Genomic DNA, 22705 nt, shown 5'->3' on the forward strand with positions numbered 1-22705 from the left:
AATCATTTCATTCTATAAATATTTATTGAATGCCTTCTATATTCTAGACACTGTAGTAAACAATGTTGCCCCTGACATGAAGATTTATTCCCATTGCCAATAGAAGTCTTTTGTGAAATAGTTGTAAATAAGTAAACAACTATTACTGGGATATTACTCCTCTATATGTAAATGCATTCTCACAATTTAAGTTGAGTTCTGCGAGTACATTTTCAAGAAGACTGACTCTTCTGTATAATCTTGTTGACAGTATCATTTTACTTTCTAAAGAGTGATTTGCTAAGCCAAAAAAACTTCAGCTGACTGATTACACTTCTTATAAATTCCAAAAGAGAATAAAGTAATGAAGTCTAATTTGTAAAATGATGACTGCCTACTAGAATTAATAACAATATTTTTTGTTTGGACTCTTATCTCACTGTAGTAGGTGAAGGCAAGGGCCATTTCTTCATTTCAAATATTCCATAGTTGTTAAATAAAGATTTACACACAAAATATCCTCATTAGGTGTTTTGTAAAGAAAGCCAAGGGGCGCCTGGGTGGCTCAGTCGGTTGAGCGTCCGACTTCCGCTCAGGTCATGATCTCACACTCCATGAGTTCGAGCCCCGTGTCAGGCTCTGTGCTGACGGCTCAGAGCCTGGAGCCCACTTCCGCTTCTGCTTCTGTGTCTCCCTCTCTCTCTGACCCTCCCCCATTCATGCTCTGTCTCTGTCTCAAAAATAAATAAACATTAAAAAAAAAAATTTAAGAAAGCCAGAAAAAGTTTTTTAAAGTTTATTTATTTTGAGAGACAGAGAAAACAAGCAGGAGAGAGGCAGAAAAAGGGAAAGAAAGAAAATCCCAAGCAGGGTCCACACTGTCCGTGCAGAGCCCAAGGTGGGGCTCAAACTCACAAACCAGGAGATCATGACCTGAGCCAAAGTTAGATGCCCAACCAACTGAGCCACACAGGCGCCCCAAGAAAGTTAAAATTTTATATGAAGTTCAAACAAGCGATGAATAGCATAAATGTATTTAACATCTGTTAAATTAAACCAAATTAACATCTGTTTGCCAGTCACTGACTGGGATACAATCAGGATAGTCTGACAAATACAGGACATGCAGCAGACAAGAAACTCATTCTGAGATGTCATGGTGGGGCAGTGGCATCTCAAAGAGACCCTACCCCTCGCTAGAACAAGAAGTCACATAAATGCCATGGCAAATGTGCTAAGACGTCATGGAGAGAGGGAAAATAATCATAGTTTCAGAAATGAACCACAAAGTCGTAACAGCAAATGCTGCAAACTGCAGGCACTAAGTTGCAATCATGTTGCTTTTTCCAAAGGCAATGCCAAATTGCAAGCTCTAGAGCCAGTAGAAGTAATTTATTTACTTAATGACGGTTAATGACTCTCTTAAAAAACAATGGAAAAAAACAGCTTTTTAAAAAGAAATATAGGGACAAAACTAGGAATTCAGATTTTAAAAAATCACTTCAGAATACAGTGTAAAGAGAATCTTCTTTTGAAATACTGACTGATTCAATGCAATTTCTCAAATCTTATCTTTAGTGTAGCCAGGAGGAAAATAATGAAGGAATTCTACTTGTAAATTATAAACCAATAAAAATAGAACTAATATATAAAAAGAAACTATATTAATAGTTTCATGCTACATCAGAAAGAACAAAACAGGAAAACCAAGTGTTTCATCTCAGGGAATTATTACCCAATTAGTTTGCAAACCAAAGCTACTGATAAATAATATTAAATAACATTATTTTATTTTAAAGTTTATTTGTTTACTTTGAGAGAGAGAGCATACAAGCTGGGAAGGGGCAGAGAGAGAAGGAGGGAGAATCCCCAGCAGGTTCCATGCCTTCAGTGCAGAGCCTGACACAGGGCTCAATCTCATGAACCATCAGACTATATCCTGAGCTGAAATCAAGAGTCGGATGCTTAACCAACTGAACCACCCAGGCGCCCCAAGAATATATATGTATTTTAAATTACCCCAGGGAGGTTACTAGTTATAAAAATATTAAAATGAATTGAAAAGGTTTTCCGTTAGGGGTACCTACGTGGCTCAGTCGGTTGAGCGTCCAACTCTTGATTTCACTCAGGTCATGATCTCAAGGGTTATGAGTCTGAGCCCCACATTGGGCTCTGTGCTCTCAGTGCAGAGCCTGCTTGAGAGTCTGTCTCCCTCTCTCTCTGCCCCTCCCTGCTCTCTCCCTCTCTCTCTCAAAATAAATAAATAAACTTAAAAAAATAAAAAATAAAAAAAGGCTTTCCATCAGGGAATTTGTAATGATCGTGTTTTGAACGGCAAAGGAAACATTTCTTATATGAAAAAGTAATCTTCCAATAGGCATGTTTAAGTAGTAACTCAAAGTATGCCTCTATTAACATCTGCTCAAACTGTATTACCTTAGCATGACTTCTCTGACCACTCGGTCTAAGTACACAGGCCCCACCCTGATCAAGAGGCTGTCTCCCTCCCCGCTTCATTACTACCCTACATTACTTTAGTACTCCCGTAGTACTCAAGTTTGATGACACTACTATGTTATCTTCTGTATTTGTTTATTGTTTGTCACCCACTGTAATTCTAGGAGGGCAGAAATTTGTGCTTCTTCCATCACTCACTGTCCCCACAACTTACAACAAAGTCAGGAATGTGCTCAGTCCACATTTCTTAAAGGCACTCAGGAGGCAGGAAATAATTTGGAGAAATAGTACCTAAGGAAAAACTACTAACAACATACAGGGTTTAACCAAAACACTAAAGGGACTGGCATATTAAAAATCAGAACATTTTACACCAAGGCTGATTTCTAATTATCCTGCCAATTATAAGTTGTTTTTTTTTTTTTAATGTTTATTTTTTTGAGAGGGGGAGAGAGACAGAGAGAGAGAGACAGAAAGAGAGACAGAGACAGAGCGTGAGCAGGGGAGGAGCAGAGAGAAAGGGAGACACAGAATCTGAAGCAGGCTCCAGGCTCTGAGCTGTCAGCACAGAGCCCGACGCGGGGCTCGAACCCACAGACTGTGAGACCATGACCCAAGCAGAAGTCGGACACTTAACCGACTGAGCCACCCAGGTGCCCATATAAGTTTGTTTAAAAAACAAAAAAAACGAATAAATTACACCTCATCAGGGAAGAGGTAACCATACAGAATACACCTAAATTGTTAAACACCTTGTGCTTTGGCCTGTGGAACAAATGAAGTTATTGTGACACAGTCAGGTCATGGCAAAGTAGATAATGCAGTTTATGAAGCACATATGTAGACGCTCACCTGGATACAAGAAACAAAAGGTGGAAAGAAAGAGAACGTGGTGTTAAGAAAATGATTGAAGTCCTGGAGCAACTTTTGAGTAATGATGTTTTTCTCAGACATGGTCTTGTGTTTATCCATCTCTTTTATAATTCCAGAAAACAAGCTGCCAAAGAGCTGTTTTGCAATTATTGGGTCTCTCTGTAAAATATTCAAAACAGACAAATTAGGATCTGAAGTAAAAATGCTATAGAAATTACTGCTACCATCAGAGCTTATTTGAAAATACAAACTCCTGCAAACATATCTAATTTACATCTCAGTTTTGTTTAGAAAGTTTTATCAGGCACTGACGTGGGGAGTATTTGAAATTTAACCAAATATATCTGTGGTACCATGGATTTGGGGCCCACAAGTATATAAGCTGACTTAATCACATACGGAGACATAGCTTAACTCACGAGTGGGTCTGGACCTTTGGATTCCTTATCTTTAACGTGGGCATAACACAACACATCTCAGGGTTGTAGTGAGGATTAGCCAAGATGATACACATCAAGCGATCAGTGCCGTAACTGGGAAGGTCTTTCAGAGAGGTTAAGTGAGGTTTTTAGGTACTATCCTCACATCAGCATTACTGCAAAGCTTAAGAGAATAAGCGATAAGCTTAAATAAAATGCCAACTTAAAATTTCAAAGTCCCATCATTATGACAATTGAAACTGTTAAAAACCATCAGTAGCCATTTTTGTGCTTTTCATGTTTGGTGGCTTCAGCCCTAAAAGCATGCTACCTTTAAAGGCATCTTTTACGGCATTAACCCTCACACTCCATGACCACAGGAACATTATCCTGTATCTGTGCCTATGACACCAGTGTTAAGAACAGTCCTGGCATGCAGGGTCTATATTTTTTAAATGAAGGCACGAATGCATGAATAAAATTTAAAAGTTATTTTGCTTGATAAAACTGTCTGAATAAAAAGTACAATTTGATCTGTTCTTTGTTATTTATTTTAAGTAATGTATTTGTCTTACAGAAAGTTGTATGGTTGCAATGTAAAATTTCAGAAAATATAGATTAGGAAAAAAGAAAGTAAGTATCACTCATAATTCTACTACATGAAGACAGCCACCGCACAGGTTGGTCTCTTAGGGACATGCACACATCTGCTGTTCGCTAACTTGCTTTTTTCACCTAACCCGTGGCAGACAGGCTCCCAGGTCTACAACCCCAATTCTTGAGTCTTATGCACAAATTCTCTCATTTCCCAGGGACTCCCAGATGCTCCTGCTGTTACAGTAATGCAGTGATGATTAAGATAAATAACACCTTCAGAGAACAGAATGCTGCTGCTGGACATGTGCCATCCCGGCTGGTTTACAGGCTCCCCTTTAGTTCTCTCACATGCAAGGCTCATGATGAAGAAGGGGAGCCCCCGGACAGCAGAGGAAGCCTCATCTGTTTTGTCCACAGCTGCACCTCAGTGCTTAGATGAGTCCCTGGCATCCAGAAGGATGCTCCATACAGAACATGTGTTGAATAAATAAAGTATTGGAATTTGAGAAATATAGGAAACACGTTCCTCCTCAAAGAACAGAAAAAATGTAGTCCTTTTTTTGAAACACTATTCAGCATCTTAATTTTTTCCAAGCACCAATGAGGTGAACTGACTTGGATGTGGGTCTCTACGCAGCATCAGGCTTGTAACCTGCTCCCATCCGTACACACCACATACCTCTCCAACATGGGCAGGTGCAAACCATGCCCAGGAGAGCAGGTGGCAGCACCGCTTCTGAGGCAGTGATGTGAATGCATGTGTGCAAGGCACGAGAAAAACTGGGAAATGGTGGCGGGGAGAAAAACACGGGGCCGGGAATCAGAACACAGGGCTGGGGTTTGTCTTAGTTTCACACCCAGCAAGACATGTTGCTTTAAATCATAACATCCATTCTTTGCTAACTTCAATTCTTCATCTGTAAATGTGTCTAACAACTGCCTTTATGTCACAAAATTACTGAGAGGATCTAATGAGAGAAATGTGAAAGCACTCTGTAACAAACAAGGGTTTTTTCTTCTGTGACAGTAGTTACATGAATCAGTGTGTATAATACAATCGCATAGACTCTCTCTGTCTCTCTACACACATGCACGCACGCGCACACACAAATGCAGGGAAAAATGCAGTCCGGTCAATACTCTTGTTCCTACGTCAATTTCTAGATCGAAATAACGTATTACAGTTATATAAGATACCACCCATGAGGGTGAAGGGTACATGGGAATATGTACTATTTTTGCAAATTCCTGTCTATCTATAATTATTTAGGTTAAATAAAAAGCTTAAAAAAGAATAAAAGGCGATGCAGACATACCTACTATATGCAACATTAGTTCTGAAAATTTAATTACAATAAAATTTATGGCATTATATTTCAGCACCTAGCATAATGCCACATATATATTATAGTACTCTTCAACTTTAAAAATTATTTTGATAAAAGTCAAAGAATCTTAATTGGCCTTTTGGCGAATATATACCTGTTTTTTTTCAGAGAACTCAGCTAGAAACTTCATTCACTCTCAATACTTTTATACCCTAATGACTTAGAAAACTATTTCCAATCCTCTACTATTAAGAAAATTAACAGAGAAGGAAGAATACTAATCCCGCCCATAAACTGATACTCCCTGGATTCCCGCCCCCCCATACCAAAAGGATCCCATATAAGCAATGATTTAAGTGGCTTAGCACTTTAAAGTTTATAGCAATTTTTTTATACATTATTTCATTGACCAACATTATTGGTAAGAAGAACAGATTTTGCTCCCTGGTTTTACAGATGAAGACACTGTGGCTCAGAGCATTAAGTGTCTTGACAAGGACCCCAAGTGCAGGGCTATCTTCTGGATGAGTTGAAGTAAGTTGCACCAGCGAGAAGAAGGTTTAGGGCCAAGACTTGGACCAATGTCTTTTAACCAAATCCACTGTTTAAGACAAATCAACACCTCAGTTACGTTACAGAGTAGCAGCAGCCATTTTTTCTTACACCTAGTAGATCCGTGGAACTGTTAAATAGTTTTTATCTGTCAAAAGAAGAATGCAGCATTCAAGGACCAACCTGGGCCACAGCTTGCAAGGGGGTGATCAGGCTACTGTATTTAATCTGAATGTCAGGAAGGTCTCCTTGACGGTAACTTCTATACAAAATGACTTGGGCATCGTGCTTCATTTTTAACTCACTCTTGATCTCCTATAATCATTAGAACCAAAAAAGGAAGATTAGAATTCTTATTTTAAAAAATCAGTAGTGCATGAAATATGATCCTTAACATAAAGGTGAACTTGATGACAATTTTTATCCAAAACAGTTTGGCCACTATGCTTTACCAATCTATGGTAGACAATAAATCCAAAATAAAAATCACTGGTAAATGAACAGCAAAAAGATTAATTAAATATGCATCGCAGAGTAATGGGAATATCTAAAATCAGAGAACTTGAATTAAAACTTTTTAAAGCTATCTCAGGGGGCTGTATTTCCTATTTTTTTTTTTTTAATGTTTATTTCTGAGAAAGAGAGAGAGAGAGAGGCAGGGAGAGGGTCCGAAGCAGGCCCTGTGCTGAGAGCAGAGAGCTCCATGTAGGGCTCAAACTCACGAGCGGTGAGATCATGACCTGAGCCAAAGATGGACACTTAACTGACAGAGCCACCCAGGAGCTCGTTTTTCCTTTTAATTCTTCTTAGAAAAATCTTGGGCTCCGAGGCCCAGTGAGATCACCACAGCCTCCAACGCCTGTTCACCTGCTCAGGCCAGGCTGACCTTGCACCTGCTCTTGAGTCACCCCCACTCCCCACCACACAGGGCTGTGGGACCTGCTCATCTCTGCCTAAAATGTCTTTCCACAGCTTTTCACTCTTGGTTCCCACTGCAGACATCATCTGCAAAGAGGCTTCCTGTCCCACTTCCTCTTAATAGTCTCCCCTACGTGCTCATTACATTGGTTAATTTCCAACACCGCACTTGTTATAATCTTAACTCATTCTGGGCTTGTTCTGTTTCACACGCTGGGCTGTAGCCCCGCGAGCGCTTACATCATATTTACCTCTGTACCCCTAGCATTCAGAGTCGGGCCGGACACTGAGCACAATGCTCCCAACAAATGAAGTGCATGGCCTTCCGATGCCTGATCACCACCACGCGTCCTTACTGACAGGTCAGCCCCTTCAGATGAGAACACGTGCATCACAGGGCATGAACAGCCCCACACAGCAGGCCGTTCCACATTTATTGATTATTAAAAGGACTTTCTTTGTGTCAGACCAAAATATCTCCCTGTGATTTCTGCCCAATGATCCTGGTTTTCTCTCTTCCCTCTGCTCAGAGTCTGCCTCTTACTTCCTTCAGGCAAGCCCAGCTGGGTTTCAGGTTTAATTAGGGGCAGTGGCTACCTCTCTGAGTGGACGAAGCAGAATGCCCTGCAGGTGGGGAGGGGCCGCTGACAGGTAGCGTAGGAGGATCCCGGGGCACTGATATTTTGAACCCTCTTCTTCAAGAGAATCGCTGTACTTACAGAGACAAGAGAAAGATGCAAAGTGCATTTTCTTACCACAGACAATATAGTGGAACCATTCGGCCACTTCATACTCAGATGTGGAAGTTAATCAAGTGATTGAGGATTTAAACTGAATTAATACAAAGCCAGTTTTTTTTGTTAACTCACAATCTGATCTTTCTTGAAAATTCTGTCTTAATTACTGATTTATAAGTAATACTGAAGCTATGGCTAAACAACCTCTTTCATTATTTCCACATTTTGAGAAATGTTTAATTCATGCCACACAAGGTCCTCAAGTTCCTGCTTTCAGCAGATAGCCCTGAACCATCCACCAACCTGCCCACCCCTTTCTCTGGGCTCACCGTTCCCTCTTCATCCAGGCACCCCCATGACAGGGGCTGGTTGTAATGTGGCCTCACCCCTCTCACTACAGCTTATTGATTCCACAGTAGCCCCAGACCAAAGGTGGGTCAAGGCTCTGGCCAATCCCTCCCAGAGGCTAAAGCTGTAAGATGATTCAGGAATGAGTGGGGGCTGCGTCCATCTCCACCACATGGAGAAAGCCAGTCTGTACACAGAGAAGAACAAAGCCAGACTGCAGTGAGAGTCCGAGATAAAGGGCAGAGGTGAGGTCGCAGCAGTGCCTGTGAGCCACACCATACCGCAGACTCATGGGACTACCCACACAGGTCCCATTCCAAGATTCCCGCGACTTCATCAGTGAGTCACGACTGTCCTTTGCATCTACGTTACAGGACTAATCTTTGGTTCAGAGGAACTTTAATTCATATAGTGGCTGCTTCTGTAATTTTGTTTTGGAACAAATATCTGATGGGAAGCTTATTTCCTTAGTATATACTCTTTGATATAAAATAAGTATTTCTGACCAAATTCTCAAAACAGATACAAACCTTCTCTCGTTTTTGTTCAGCAACACCTTTTCTGGCATAAATCAAACTGAGCTTTTCTTGGTCCTTTATAAATCGCCTGCGTAATCTTAATATTTCTGCCCGACTGTCTGTACCTGAAGAATATAAAGCAGGTTTGTTACAGATGGCCAATTCGCAGTTGGCTTTACCTCCTTTCTAGAATCTTCTAAAAGTGGAATTGTTTGCTTATCTCCATTTTTTACTTTCATCCAGTTGTTCTGTTTTGTTTGTTTTAATGACAGAGAACAGCACAGGAGACCACTAATCAGTTTTGGAAGCTAGAGAATAGAAAGTTATAACTACGCAGCCGAACCCACTGCCACCATGCAGAGAACGAGGGACAAAGCAATGACAGTGGAGAAGACCTGGAAGGCTCAGGGTCTGGCAGCACCCGGCACCTCCAGGGGAAGGGAGGAAAGTGAAGCTACAGCAGGAGGTGTGGTTAGAAAGCAATGCCCTCACCCCCTGCCCACCATGCTGCAGGAAGATAGCCTGGGAGAGGACACAGGGCCCATGGGTGCACAGGGCGGCATGGCTGCAGGCAGAGCAACTATTCCACCAGCGACCACAAGGGCTTCCGGAACCTGCAGTGCCTCCCCCTTCTTGGCCTCCAAGAGTGCTGGCACCCTGGCCTAAAGCCTGCAGGCAAGAGACTGGAGATTTTGCCTCTGGGTAATCCACCAGCGCAAAAGCACAGACCAAAGTATCAACACATCAGGGGGTTCCACGTCCTGGTCTAGGCTGACCTCCACACGCCCAACATGCAGCTATTCCAAATGCCTTTTGAGTGCCCCTTCTGGGAATATAAGCGAAAAGCCAAGTCACCAGACATTGTGAGGAAACCTTCAAACATGAAAGACAGAAATGAAAATAAATAATAGGCAAAGAGCAACCGTTGAAAGCAGCCCATCCGGGAAAAAAAATTTTTCAAAAACTTATCATTTATCAAAAAGAGTAGAAATTGCAACAGTGGATCAAGGACTGGAAGGGCATTCAGGGAACATAAAAAACTCATGGAAACTAAAAATATGATATCATAACTTAAAAGCAAGAATTACAAGGTAAGGTTGAAGTGATTTCCCAGAATACAAAGCAAAATGAAAAAAACGAGAAATTTACCAAGGTAATCCAGAAGGTCTGCTATCCAAGCAAAAGGATTACAAATATAAAACTGGGATGAGGAAATCATCAACAAAATTATCCAAGAAAAAATATTCCAAAACTGGAAAATGAGTTAGCAATGTGACAAGACCCTCCTTGTGCCCAGAAAACTGGACTGAAACAGACCTGCATGCACCAAAGGACACTTTTGTGAAATTTCCTAAAACTCTTAAGATCTACTGCAGAGAAAGGATACAATTCTTACAAAGGATCAACACAAAGAATGCCACCAGGTTTCCCTACCCAACCCTGGGGACTAGGAAACCCTGACTACATGTTCACACTCAGAATTCTATGGCTAAATTACCCAGCAGGGGTGAGTGTGATCAAAAGCAACGTAAGGCATCAAGGCTTCAAAAACAGCTTGGGGCAGGGGGAGGTGGGGGGGGGTGGGGGGGGTGGGGGTGGTGGTGCCTGGGTGGCTCAATCAGTTGAGCATCCCACTCTTGACTTCAGCTCAGGACAGATCTCACAGTTTAGTGAGTTTGAGCCCCCCAGGCTCTGCACTGACAATACAGAGATTTTCCCTCTCTCTTGCCCCTGCCCTGCTCACACTCTGTCTCTCTCAAAATAAATAAATAAACTTAAAAAAAAAACCCAAAAGACCCAACAGCTTACTGTTTCTGACCCTTTTTCTCAGGAAGCTACTCAGGGAGGTGATCCACTAGAAAGAAGGAACACACCAAGGAAGGAGAATCAGATCCAGGAGAGGTGAAGAGACCCTCAGGATGAGCAGGGTGTCCAGACCATGGCTGAACAGACTCCGAGAGCAAGCAGCCTGGAACAGGGCAACCCAAAAGCTCCAGGAAGATTTTTTTTTTTTTTAAGATAAAACATTTATACGTTGGGACACATTAAAAGATAATTCAGAGGAAAACAAGTGATAAATATGTAGGAATCTAAACCAAAATAATTATTAATGCCCAGAAAAAATTATTGTACAAGAAACATAGTCACAGTACCACTACAGCTTGAACACAAATAATATTTATGTAGCCAAAATAAGAGGAAAATATGATGAAACCAAGACCAAGACATAACCCTTTCCAGGAGGAAAGCACAGGACGAATTCACTGTCGTGTGTGTGGTGGACGGGGGTAACAGACAAGCTGGAGCCAAGACCTCGATTGTCCATAATGCAAAAGCCAAAAGAGAACGACTCATACTGGACGGGAGGAAAAAGGCAGGGTGGTAATATACAAATAGTGTTCGGAGCTATGGAAGGGTGTAAGTGGTTGTGTCTGGAATTGGGGAAACGGGTATGGTTACTGTTTCTTCTTCTCCTTCTTCCTTTTTTTAATTAATTAATTTTTAAATTTACCTCCAAGTTAGTTAGCATATAGCACAACGATGATTTCAGGAGTGAATGGGTTACTGTTTCTTCTAACAAGCTTTGGCAAAGTATTTGGCTCTTTAAACTACATGCATGTATTACTCTAATACAAATAACTAAAGGAAACTGAAATAAAGAATTAAAATAATGGTTGAAAATGATGGTATTTTAATTAGGTTACAATTTCAAATTTTTAAGTTTTAAGGATAATAAATAGTATCACAATAAGGATTAATTTACCATTTTTTTTTAAAGTTTCTTTATTTATTTTGAGAGAGTGTGTGAGCAGGGGAGGGGCAGAGAAAGAGAGGGAGACATAGAATCCCAAGCAGTCTCCTCGCTGTCAGTGCAAAGCCCAATGCAGGGTTTGATCTCACAACAGTGAGATCATGACCTGAGCTAATATCAAGAGTCCAGTGCTTTACCGACTGAACCATCCAGGTGCCCCCACCATATTTTAATGAATTTCAAATATTCCTCTCTAGGCAAGAAAATACATAAACCCCAAAGAAGACAGTGTGCAAAATATTTTACATCAACAAAGGTACAAGGGGATATCAAATATCAAATATATTAATCAAGTTAAAATGGATAGCTAATAGTACCCATTTTACCTACTCAGTTCCAGCTTTTTCAAATTCATATATAAAACTTTTAAGGAAAATGGTTTAAAAGTTAGGTTTCACCTCTTACCGCCTTAATTTCTATACAAAGTCAGTGAAGACAGGGAAACACTGCTCAACAGCTTGAGTTGTGGACTATGCATCCTCAGCATTTCCCTGTTCCTGAGCCTCCTGCCCGTTCAGCAGAGTTGGCCACAGGCAGTCACCATGCATTAGCAGGACTGGAGGCTGCCCCAGATGCACACCTACCTCTTCGACAATCCTATGGGAAGGTGCACGGCCATGGGTTTGGGGTGAGCAAGTACAAAGGGTGTGAAAGACAATTCATGAACCATGGGAAGGTGACAGTCACTCTGGGACTTCATTTTAACTTTGGGGCTTTCATTGTCAAAGTTACAGAAGGACAGAGAGCCATGCACTCTGGCTGGAAGACAGTTTGGCAAAGAAACAGCAGAGGAAGAAGATATAAAAGAAAGAAGACTGGTGGGAGGCAGACGAGCAGGGTCAGGGCATACCAGGAATGCGCTCATGAGCTCCCTTCAAACCCAGAGTGCTAAGCAAAAGAAGGCTGGATTTAGCTCTCCTACAATCCAGAGAGTTGTGTATGGCTACAGATTTGCGACTAAATGCAAAACAGAGTGGTTGGAAGCGAGGAAAGCATTTCATGCATGTGTTCAGTTCCTATGATTCCATTAAAAGGAATTTACCCTTATTTAAAATAAAGCATACCAGTGGCACTTGGCTGGCTCAGTCACTAGGGCATGCAACTCTTAATCTTGGGGTTGTGAGTTTGGGTGAGTTGGGTGTAGAGATTACTTAAAAATAAATCTTAAATAAAAGAAAGCATATCAGAGGGGAGGTGGGGAGAATGGGTGAAACAGGAGAAGGGGATTAAGAGTACTTAAAACATCACGAGCACTGGGTAATGATGTACAGAATGGCTGAATCACTATAGTAGACACCTGAAATTAAAACAGCACTGTATGTCAACTACACTGGAATAAAATCAAAAACTTAATAAAAACATTTTTAAAAATAAAAGGAATTTACCCTTGCTCCTGATTTTACTTCTTTATACCTGAATTCATAAGGTTGGCATTTGCCCAAGGTTCTATGTTGGGACCTTTTGTCTCTCCACCTTCTTCCTCTGGGCTTTCACTCACTCCCAGAGCTGCCCTTCTCCCAAAGAGCTGACTTGAACCCTGGCCCTCAGCATGGGGTCTGCGTGTTCTGCCAGCACTTCCCTGCAGCCCCCATGGCGCGTCTCCCCTCATCTTCCCCACTGGGACCCTGGGTGTATGCGGGAGGTTGCCTGTGACCTCAACCTCCCAGGCCCCCTCGGGCAACCCACATGCTGCTCCATGCGGGCCCCTTAAGGAGTTATCCCTTAAGGAGACACCCCTGCTGTCTGTCTGGGTCACTACAGACAGCTGTGGTTGCCTCCATATCCCCAGCTGTCTGCTCTATGCTCCCAGTGGGCATGTCCCACACCACCACTTTGGTCAGACTGCCACAGGGCCTGCCAGTCAGTACATGTTCTCGAGCTGACCTGGGTCCCTTCCACTTCCCAAACATGCTCCGTACTTCCTGCCTTGGTCCTTGTTCACCCTCCCTCTTCCCACACCCAAGTCCACAAGGCTAGTCCCAAAGGTGGCCTCTTCCTCAGGTCCTTTCTGGTGCTCTCTCACTCTCTCTCTGAGACTTGCTAATTCTGCCTCATCTCAGCATCACCTACCTGTTGCCTTACCAAGCCCTGATGTTCAGAGAGTCACCACATGAACGGACTGAGTCCAGTTTATTCTATAGCTTTTTCTGGTCCACCTAAAATTAGGCTTTCAACATGGCAAATGCCCATTTATTAAATTAAATTTTACTATTACTATTATTACTTTTTTTTAAAGTAAACTCTACCCCCAACATGGGGCTCAAACTCACAACACCCAAGATTAAGGGTCACATGCTGTACTCGCTGACCTAGCCAGACGCCCCTGAATTAAATTTTAATGGTTTTATTTACAGGTTACAAGGAACTGTGAATGCAGTCAGAAACGCACTTTAAGCCTCCGCATTAACTTATTTTAAACACATTTCAGCAAGCTTACTTTACCTTTTGCTTTGTTATCCACCTCGTCCCCTGGAAGTCCCAGTCTTTTTTTCCCAAAATCAGGGCCCACTAACTTCAAGGGTGATCTCTGTGCCTTTTCACTCTTCTTGTGGGCAAACAGCAAGGAGGAAGATGAGGAATCCGAGGATGAGACTGTATAATCCATCAGCGGGTCAATACTGCTCCCAGTCAGCCAATTAAAGGAGCTTCTGCCATCTGCAAATGTCACAGCATGCTCAGCTCTGCACAACCTGCCATACCCACACCACACCACTGCACCTGCCACACTGGGAGCCACACCGTGGGACACAAGGTGTGCGCATCCTGGGGATGACACCTGGGGCCTCTGTGTGCTCACCTGCCATAGGAATGGGGACAGCTCCTCCAGGGAGACAGCCATGTCAGGGTAGAGACAGTGGGCAGAAGTTCTATCAGTTACTAGTGAGCGACCCGAGGCAGCTCAGGCGTCTGGGCCTCAGGGTCCTCATTTGTGAAGCAGGAAAATACTCCACCTGCTCCTTCAAGCAGTAACACCTTTTCTGTGTTATAAGGTACTAAGATCCATGTCTTCTAACATCAATATCATAAAATATCCATGGTAATTATTCAAATCAATCCTACTTCCAGAACCAACAGACATGAAAAAATTGATATAAAGGAAAAATGTGAAATATTTATATGAAATGATTTACGGGGCGCCTGGGTGGCTCGGTCGTTTGAGCGTCCGACTTTGGCTCAGGTCATGATCTCACGGTCCGTGAGTTCGAGCCCCGCGTCGGGCTCTGTGCTGACAGCTCAGAGCCTGGAGCCTGTTTCAGATTCTGTGTCTCCCTCTCTCTCTGCCCCTCCCCTGTTCATGCTCTGTCTCTCTCTGTCTCAAAAATAAATAATAGTTAAAAAAAAAATAAATAAATTGAAATGATTTACGTGTTTTACTCTACAACTTGTACTTTGCAGATCAAAGGAAACAGGTGAACAATTTAAGAAAGAAAAATTTAATAACATAAACACAGTAAATGATTTTGGTTTAGCTCTTCAATACTTGCTTTTGAGATAAAGGATTTTAATTTTGTTGCATTAAACAGACTTTTCTGGACAAAACCAAAGCAAAACATAAATGTACTGTAACTTTTGCTTTTTCCAGTCAAAAATAATCCTTTTCAACTTTTTTTATTGTGGTAAAATTTAGAGAACACCAAATTAACTATTTTAACCATTTTGAAGTGTACATTTCTATGGCATCAGGTATATTCACACAGTTGGGCAACCATCTCCACAATTTACCTCCAGAGCTTTTCCACCTTCTCAAACAAAATTCCGTATCTTTTTTTTTTTTTTTTTTTTTTTTTTGAGAGAGAGAGAGAGAGAGAGAGAATGCATGTGCATGTACTCACAAGCCTGCACGGGGGAAATACAGAGGCAGACGGAGAGAGAATCTTAAGCTGGAGCCCGATGGGGGGCTCGATCTCACAACCATGAACCTGAGCCAAAATCAAGGGTTGGACGCTTAACTGACTGAGCCACCCAGATGCCCTAAAATACATATCCTTTAAATACTAGCTCCCTATTGCCTCTCACCCAACCCCTAGAGGCCCCCTTCCACTTTCTAACTCTAAGAATTTGACACCTCTAGGAACTTCAATCCTTTTCTCCTTTGACTGACATGACTTTTCTGTGGTTCTTACCACTTTTTTCTATTACTGTTTCACTACTCTTACAGCCAATGTTCTTGCACCGGAGGCTGCTTCCATAGATCATACTGCCTGGTGCAAAGCAGGCACGTGTTCAGGCTGACAGGTACCTGCAGTTTGTGTAGGTGTGAAGTCATACTGCTGTTGGGTGGCCCGTATCTGCTTAGCCATCGCTCCTTGAACTGGGAGGGATCCCTCCTGGGTCCGGGTCTGGAGAACACTTTGGGTGGCCTGAGTCTCAATAAACATTGGAGTGAGGACAGTACTTCGGAAACGCCAGTCAGAATCAATGGTATATTCCTGCACGTAAGAGAGTTCCGAATGAAATCATGGTCCTTCTTTAGCAACACTGAAATAATTTTATTTAAAATCCAATGGTGCCATTAGCAGACAGGTATATAATTTCATATATCTGTGTGGGAAACAGCTGAAGAAGAACCCCTTCAAATTAAAAAATTTTAAATAAATTATTTGCCAATTAGAATATACTAATTAGTATTGGGGGAGGAAAACCATTTTTCTCTTCCATCACATTCTGCATGAAATGGCTTAATGCCACACCCAATAATGGCACCACAGCTGCAGCAAGCTGAGAAGTCAGGCTATGCTGCCCGGCTTGGCATAGACGAACTGAGCACAACTGTTATTATTTCAATCATCACAGGCCATTAAGGCTGCCGAGAGATAGCACAACCTTAGCATCTACCAAATGGATTGGGGGGTGCCGATGGGGAAGGGGGATGGTATTATGGCGAAAGGAAAATCCAAGTGGAGGCTGAAAGGGGGACAAGTGTGAGCATGTGAAGAGAGTGTGAGCAGATGAGGTTAAAGCAAATAGAAGTGTTTCAGAAAGGATGTGTGAGTATTCCAAACAAACTAAGAAGTCCAGTATCACTAATCACCAGGGAAACACAAATCAAAACCACAATGAGTCATCACTTCGCATCTGTCAGGATGGCTATGCTCAAAAACGCAGGGGACAGCAAGTGTTGGCAAGGATGTAGAGAAGAGGGAATCCTCATGCACTGCTGGTGGGACTGTAAATTGGTGCAACCACTATGGAAAACAGTATAGAAGTCCTCAAAAAATTAAAAATAGAAATACCATAAGGTCCAACTATTCTACTTCTGGGTAAAAAAACCACTAACTTGAAAAGATATATGCATCTCTATGCTGGCTTATTAGTAATAACCAAGACATGGAAGCAACTTTTGTGGTCTATCAACGGATGAATGGATAAAGACGTGATGTGCGTGCGTGTGTGTGTGTGTGTGTGTGTATACATACATAGATACATATATGTGCGTGTGTACGTACATATATATACGTACATACACACATACACACAATGGAATATTATTGAGCCATAAAAAAGAAGGAAATCTTGCCATCTGTGACAACATGGATGGACCTTGAGGGCATTATGCAAAGTAAAATACATCAAAAAGAGCAAGACAGATACCACATGAATCTCACTTACACGTGGAATCCAAAAAACAACAATAACAAAACAAAAAGCCTGAACTGATACATATAGAGAACAGACTGGGGACTGCCAGAGGCAGAGGATGGGGGAAAGGGACATGGGTGAAGGGAGCCAAAAGGTACACACTTCCAGTTAAAAAAACAAATGAGTCATGGGGATATAACGTGTAGTTATAATAATGTAATTAATAATAATAATAATAATAATAATAATAATGTATTGTATATTTGAAAGTTGCTAAAAGAGAAGATGTTAAAAGTTCTGGTCACAAGGAAAGAAAGTCTGTAACTCCATGGTGATGGATGTTAGCTAAGCTTATCGTGGTGATCACATCACAGTACACACCAATATTAAATCAGTATGTTGTATACCTGAAACTAACATGTCACTTATATCTCAATAAAACAAAGACAGCCAGTTTAACTCTATTAGAAAATGTTTGCTGACTAACAGATAGGAAAAGCTTATAATATTTATTATTATTATTTTTTTAACATTTATTTATTTTTGAGACAGAGAGAGAGCATGAACAGGGGAGGGGCAGAGAGAGGGAGACACAGAATCTGAAACAGGCTCTAGGCTCTGAGCTGTCAGCACAGAGCCCGACGCGGGGCTCGAACTCACGGACCGTGAGATCATGACCTGAGCCGAAGTCGGACGCTTAACCGACCAAGCCACCCAGGCGCCCCTATAATATTTATTATTGTAGAGACAAATACTTCACCTGAAATTCACATTCTGACAGAGGATGTTCAAACACAGGGTTTGGATAATCTGGGCTCATGCTGGTCATTTCAAGCAGAAAATCTGTTGCTAAACTTAAAAAATGCACTTCTATCTTTGGAGAATATAAGGAATTTAGTGCCAACAATCGGTCCAACGTATTTGAAGGTAATCTAGTTTCATGGCTCCAGAAATTTCGAATAATTAACCTGAAAAGCAGAGAGGAAAGATTTTTCAGATATTGTCAAATGAGAAAGAATGCCCTACACATGGTGTCATGTCGAGAAGATAGTCTTTCACCCCTATAAACCTTAACATGAGGAAAACCACATTCAAAATTGTATCAAGAGTGTAACATGAGTTATGAACACTAATATGCACTGAAGGAAGGGAATATTCCAAACTTCAGCATCAGTGAAAAACTAGATGATTTTATTCTTATCTCTATTATCTGGGAAGTTTTCAATGATGAGTATACAATATTAGCTATTTTGAAACTGAGAAAACACCTTAAGAAATTATATAAAATCCTTCACTGCCTTGCTAAAACAATTCACTCCAAAAATTAGTGCCATAAAATATTCAAAACTGAAACTAGTTAAGAGCCAGGTTAGGCTTTACAATTTATGAATGCTTATGAAATCCAAATGTAATTTGAAAAGCAAAAATGAGTTTAAAATTGTGACAGAATGGAAAATTAATTGATATACAGAATCGTACAAAAAGCTTATGACACTTCTTTTATAATTAGTACTTAACAAAACACTCATAAAATTTAGAATAGACATTTTAGAGAAAAACAATCATTTGTATTTTCCTATATAATCATTATAGTTTCCTCCTACTTCTGAAGTTTCAAACATTTCATTCAATATTAATATGTATGGTGTGATCTCAACCATGAGTTAAATGAGAAACATAATAATCAGCATTAAAGATTTTTTTATTTTGAAACACTTTAATTCACTGTGTGAGCAGAGAGAGCTTTACCCACAGTTTTTCAAGAATTTTTTATTAAAATCACTTGTCAGAATTTTTAAGTCTTAATGTGATTCAAAATACATTTTTATTAAACATCATGAATGCAGGAAGCATAGAAAATGCTAATACTATAAATATAATTCTAAAACTGTGGACAAATACTCAGTGCTAGTCTAGAAAGAAACATCCCTAATTTATTTGTCTTGGCCTTATTATTCGAGGAACACATACTGAAGCCCAACGTTCTCATCGATCAACCCTTGAATCAACACATCTTTTGCCAACTTAAATATTTCCCTGGAGTCCTCATCTGCTTGACTTTCTGGATCTCTGAGAAAAATAACAAAATGACAAAACATTAATATTGTCTTCTTATCACTTTTGTTCAACCGTAATAACACCAACCAGATTAAAGTAAAATAATCTGGCTTTTCCCGTGGAACTTTAACTTCCCAAACCATAGCAGAACCTACCCTCATACGGACATACCCTGACACCTTCCTTTGGTGCCTCTGCAAGCCCATCCAGGTGATTGTCATCACCCTTCCTACAGTGTGACAGGGCTCACGTGCACAGGACAGCGTGGGGGGGGGGGGGTAATGGGAGTAGGGCTGCAGGGGTTCCCTGGGAACGTTAAGAGGTCCTAGGATGGACTCAGACCCCATGGGAAGTGCTGTGGTGGCAGTCCTATAGGATGAAGACATCCCACAGAGTTCATTTTCTTAATTTTGTCAGATCTTAAAAGGAGAACTGTAAAAACAAATTACAGTATTAACTCAACCAAAAACTGCACATTCTGAATATTTCTCACGAATACATGAAATGAATTAAAATAAGGATACATGTCAATATACTAAAATAAACTCGTTTTAATTAATAATCCTACGTTTAAAAATGTTTAAACATTTTATTACTTATTATAATCTACTCCAGATAGCTATTGGCACCCAAATGCTCCCTTGAAAAAAGTAATATAAAAATTAATGTAGAGCTTACCGGTAATTGTCATGAACCCACATAAGAATATTATACATTTGTTCCCTACACACTGGAGAAGGATGAGAAATGAATTCTACAACAGGATTCAGAAGTTCTCGGAGTTCTACTGGTTTCAATTTTGCCATCATCTTATAAATTATGTCCAAACACACTTTCTGTCTTTCATCATCTCTACAGTAAGAGAGGGTTTTAAAAACATACCAATTTAATAATTTTTATTATACTTTCAGATGTGACAGGTAACTTTTTCTTCTTTGTGCTGTTCTGTATTTCAAAATTTGTTATAATGGAAATATAAAAATTACATCTTAAAAAATTATCATGAGCTACAGTATTAAAAATAAACAAATTAATTCAATATGGTACCCTGTATTGGATCCTAGAATGGAAAAAGGACATTAGTGGGAAAACTGATAAAATCCAAATAAAATCTAGTTTAGTAAATGTACTAATGTTAATTTCTTAGTTTTGACAAATATGCCACAATTATGTGACATGGAAAAAGTGGGTTAAGGGTATGTGGGAATTTTCTGTATTGTCTTTCAACTTTTCTGTAAATATTAAGTCATTCCAAAATAAAAGTTCATTTTTTAAAAATCCGAAATGTCAAACAACATAAACTAAATATAAAGGATTTCATGATTTTAAAACAATGATTTCAAGTGCTATTCAGGCTACCTGGCAGGTCATACAACGAGTCAAGGCTAGTCTGAGCCCCCAATAAGGTGCACGTCTATTTCCTTATTTTATGTATCTTTTCCTCCTACAGCTCCCAGCTTAATGCTTCACATGCAGTTGATATTCAGTAAATGTCTAATGAAGGATATCACGGCACCATAACATATATTCTTTGTTACTGGCACACTCTATATTTATCAATAATTTATCCCCATGTAAAAAAATACGTCCACAGACAAGGCTGGAAAACAGTACAGAGAAATAAAAATATTGTGAGCAACAGCATCTCTTTTCATACCTATTTTAATAGTATAATATGGGGGGCACCTGGGTGGCTCAGTCGGTTGGGTGTCCAACTCTTGATTTTGGCTCAGGTCCTGATCTCACAGTTCATGGGTTCGAGCCCTGCATGGAGCCCCACATCAGGCTCTGTGCTGACAGTATGGAACCTGCTTGGGATTTTCTCTCTCCCTCTCTCTGCCTCTCCCCTACTCCCTCTCTCAAAACGGATGAATAGGCTTTAAAAAAAATATTAAAAACTAGTATAATGTGATTCTGAAAATAAATGAACAATTTTAACAAATAATGGATGCCTCCTAGCTGGAAAAAATGGTACAGAACTCAAAATCATGCATTTTAAATCTGAGAAGAGCCTTAGGTAACACTTGAGATGTGGCTTCCCCAAGGTGCCAGGTTAAAGAAGGCAGGAGGGGCAGGCCCCACCACTTTTAATTCTGATTAAAATTTAACAAGTATATATTTTTAAGTTTATCTATCTTGAGATGTACACATACACATAGTCGTATATAACGAATACATATTTTATGAAAACCTACAAGTTCTGAGTTGAAGGAGACAGTTGAACAAATCAAAATTTTATGTGCCAGCTGCATCTGAGAACACAGGGCTGGCTTTGCACTCACCTATATCTCATAACTTGAATGAAATCCTTGCTCTTCAACTGTAAGTAGAGATCTGTTATTTCCTCTGCACGACACAGCACCACCTCCAGACAGAGAGTCTTCATCACCCCATGAAATTTGGGCAGCAGGAAGAACACAGTGTTCATGAACCTAACCAGTGGACATGGCCAATGAGGGAGAGGGCCGTCGCAGACCCTCTCCCACAACAGGACGTCCACCATGACTGATATCCTACCTATCGGCAAGAGGAGGAAAGTTCTTCACAGCTTTGTTCAAGCACACAATAAATTTGTCCTCCATCGTATTTTGATGCTGCTTCAACTGTTTTACAATCAGTTCATACACCAAATCTTCCAGTATCTGAAAAATTAAGTTTCTTGTCAAATACACAAATGCAAAATTTACATTAGTTACTGAAAACAGGTTTGTCTTAAACAGTTAATTGAACCCATGGAAGATGTCCAATGCCATCACCTACAAGGTAAAGGTGTTCACAAGGTACAGTGCCAGGAGTGTGCACATTAACCACTGGACACAAGAGGCTCTGGGGCTGTGAGTTCAGGCAGGCCAGGCCACAGCCATGACTGCTCTGTGCTGTCACCACTGGTGGCATCTAGCTCTTGTCAGATGGCAGGCTGATAAAGACTGGTGCTTCCTTTTCACACCCAAAATACTGCTAAAAAGTCATTTGAGAAGCTGAACTAAAATCAGTGATCAAACGCTGTGTAAATACATTTTATGATGCCAGTGTTCACATACCTGGTCAAATATTCACACAAACCAGAATTTTCAGGCAACTTTATCTAAAAAGCCACCTTCACCATTGTCTACCTCCCTATATCCTGTTTTCTCTTCATCATGTACTACTATCAATGATGACAGATTTGTCTATGTATTGTCTGCTTCTCTTCATCAAATGTTAGCTTCCTGAGAAGGGGGGGTGGCCAGGACTGCTCTGGCTACACCCCCAGAGCCCAGAACCAGCCAATAAGATAACCAACATATGTAACTGACCAACATACATAACCAACATTATAATACAGGTAACCAACAGAAGACAAACGCATGCACATATATACTGACAACTGGAGACTACCTCTCAGGTGCCAAGAGCAATTCAGTGGTTGGAATAGGACTGATTCTCACCAACTTCTTTATATTTTACTCTGTTCTTCTAATTTCTACACTAAATCAATACCATTTTATATTCAGAAAAGAACAATGTAAAACCAAAGTGTTTATCATTA

The 22705-nt window shown here is 40.6% G+C and overlaps 1 protein-coding gene across 1 annotated transcript in view; it reads right to left on the reverse strand.

Annotated features, from left to right (window-relative positions):
- PRKDC (protein kinase, DNA-activated, catalytic subunit) overlaps positions 1 to 22705 on the reverse strand; it is a 205897-nt gene that overhangs the window by 64177 nt on the left and 119015 nt on the right. The window contains exons 53-62 of the mRNA XM_047073912.1: positions 21694 to 21818; positions 21459 to 21608; positions 19855 to 20028; positions 19090 to 19188; positions 17879 to 18086; positions 15779 to 15968; positions 13981 to 14193; positions 8739 to 8851; positions 6389 to 6520; positions 3289 to 3468 (exon numbers count right to left, since the gene is read on the reverse strand). Of these exons, the coding sequence (XP_046929868.1) occupies positions 3289 to 3468; positions 6389 to 6520; positions 8739 to 8851; positions 13981 to 14193; positions 15779 to 15968; positions 17879 to 18086; positions 19090 to 19188; positions 19855 to 20028; positions 21459 to 21608; positions 21694 to 21818 (1584 nt within the window). The remainder of the gene's footprint in view (positions 1 to 3288; positions 3469 to 6388; positions 6521 to 8738; positions 8852 to 13980; positions 14194 to 15778; positions 15969 to 17878; positions 18087 to 19089; positions 19189 to 19854; positions 20029 to 21458; positions 21609 to 21693; positions 21819 to 22705) is intronic.

This window comes from Lynx rufus, unplaced genomic scaffold (assembly GCF_022079265.1).
Source record: "Lynx rufus isolate CCGP_SWC_20201006 ecotype Redwood Valley unplaced genomic scaffold, mLynRuf1.p SCAF_12, whole genome shotgun sequence".
Classification (NCBI taxonomy): Eukaryota; Metazoa; Chordata; class Mammalia; order Carnivora; family Felidae; genus Lynx; species Lynx rufus.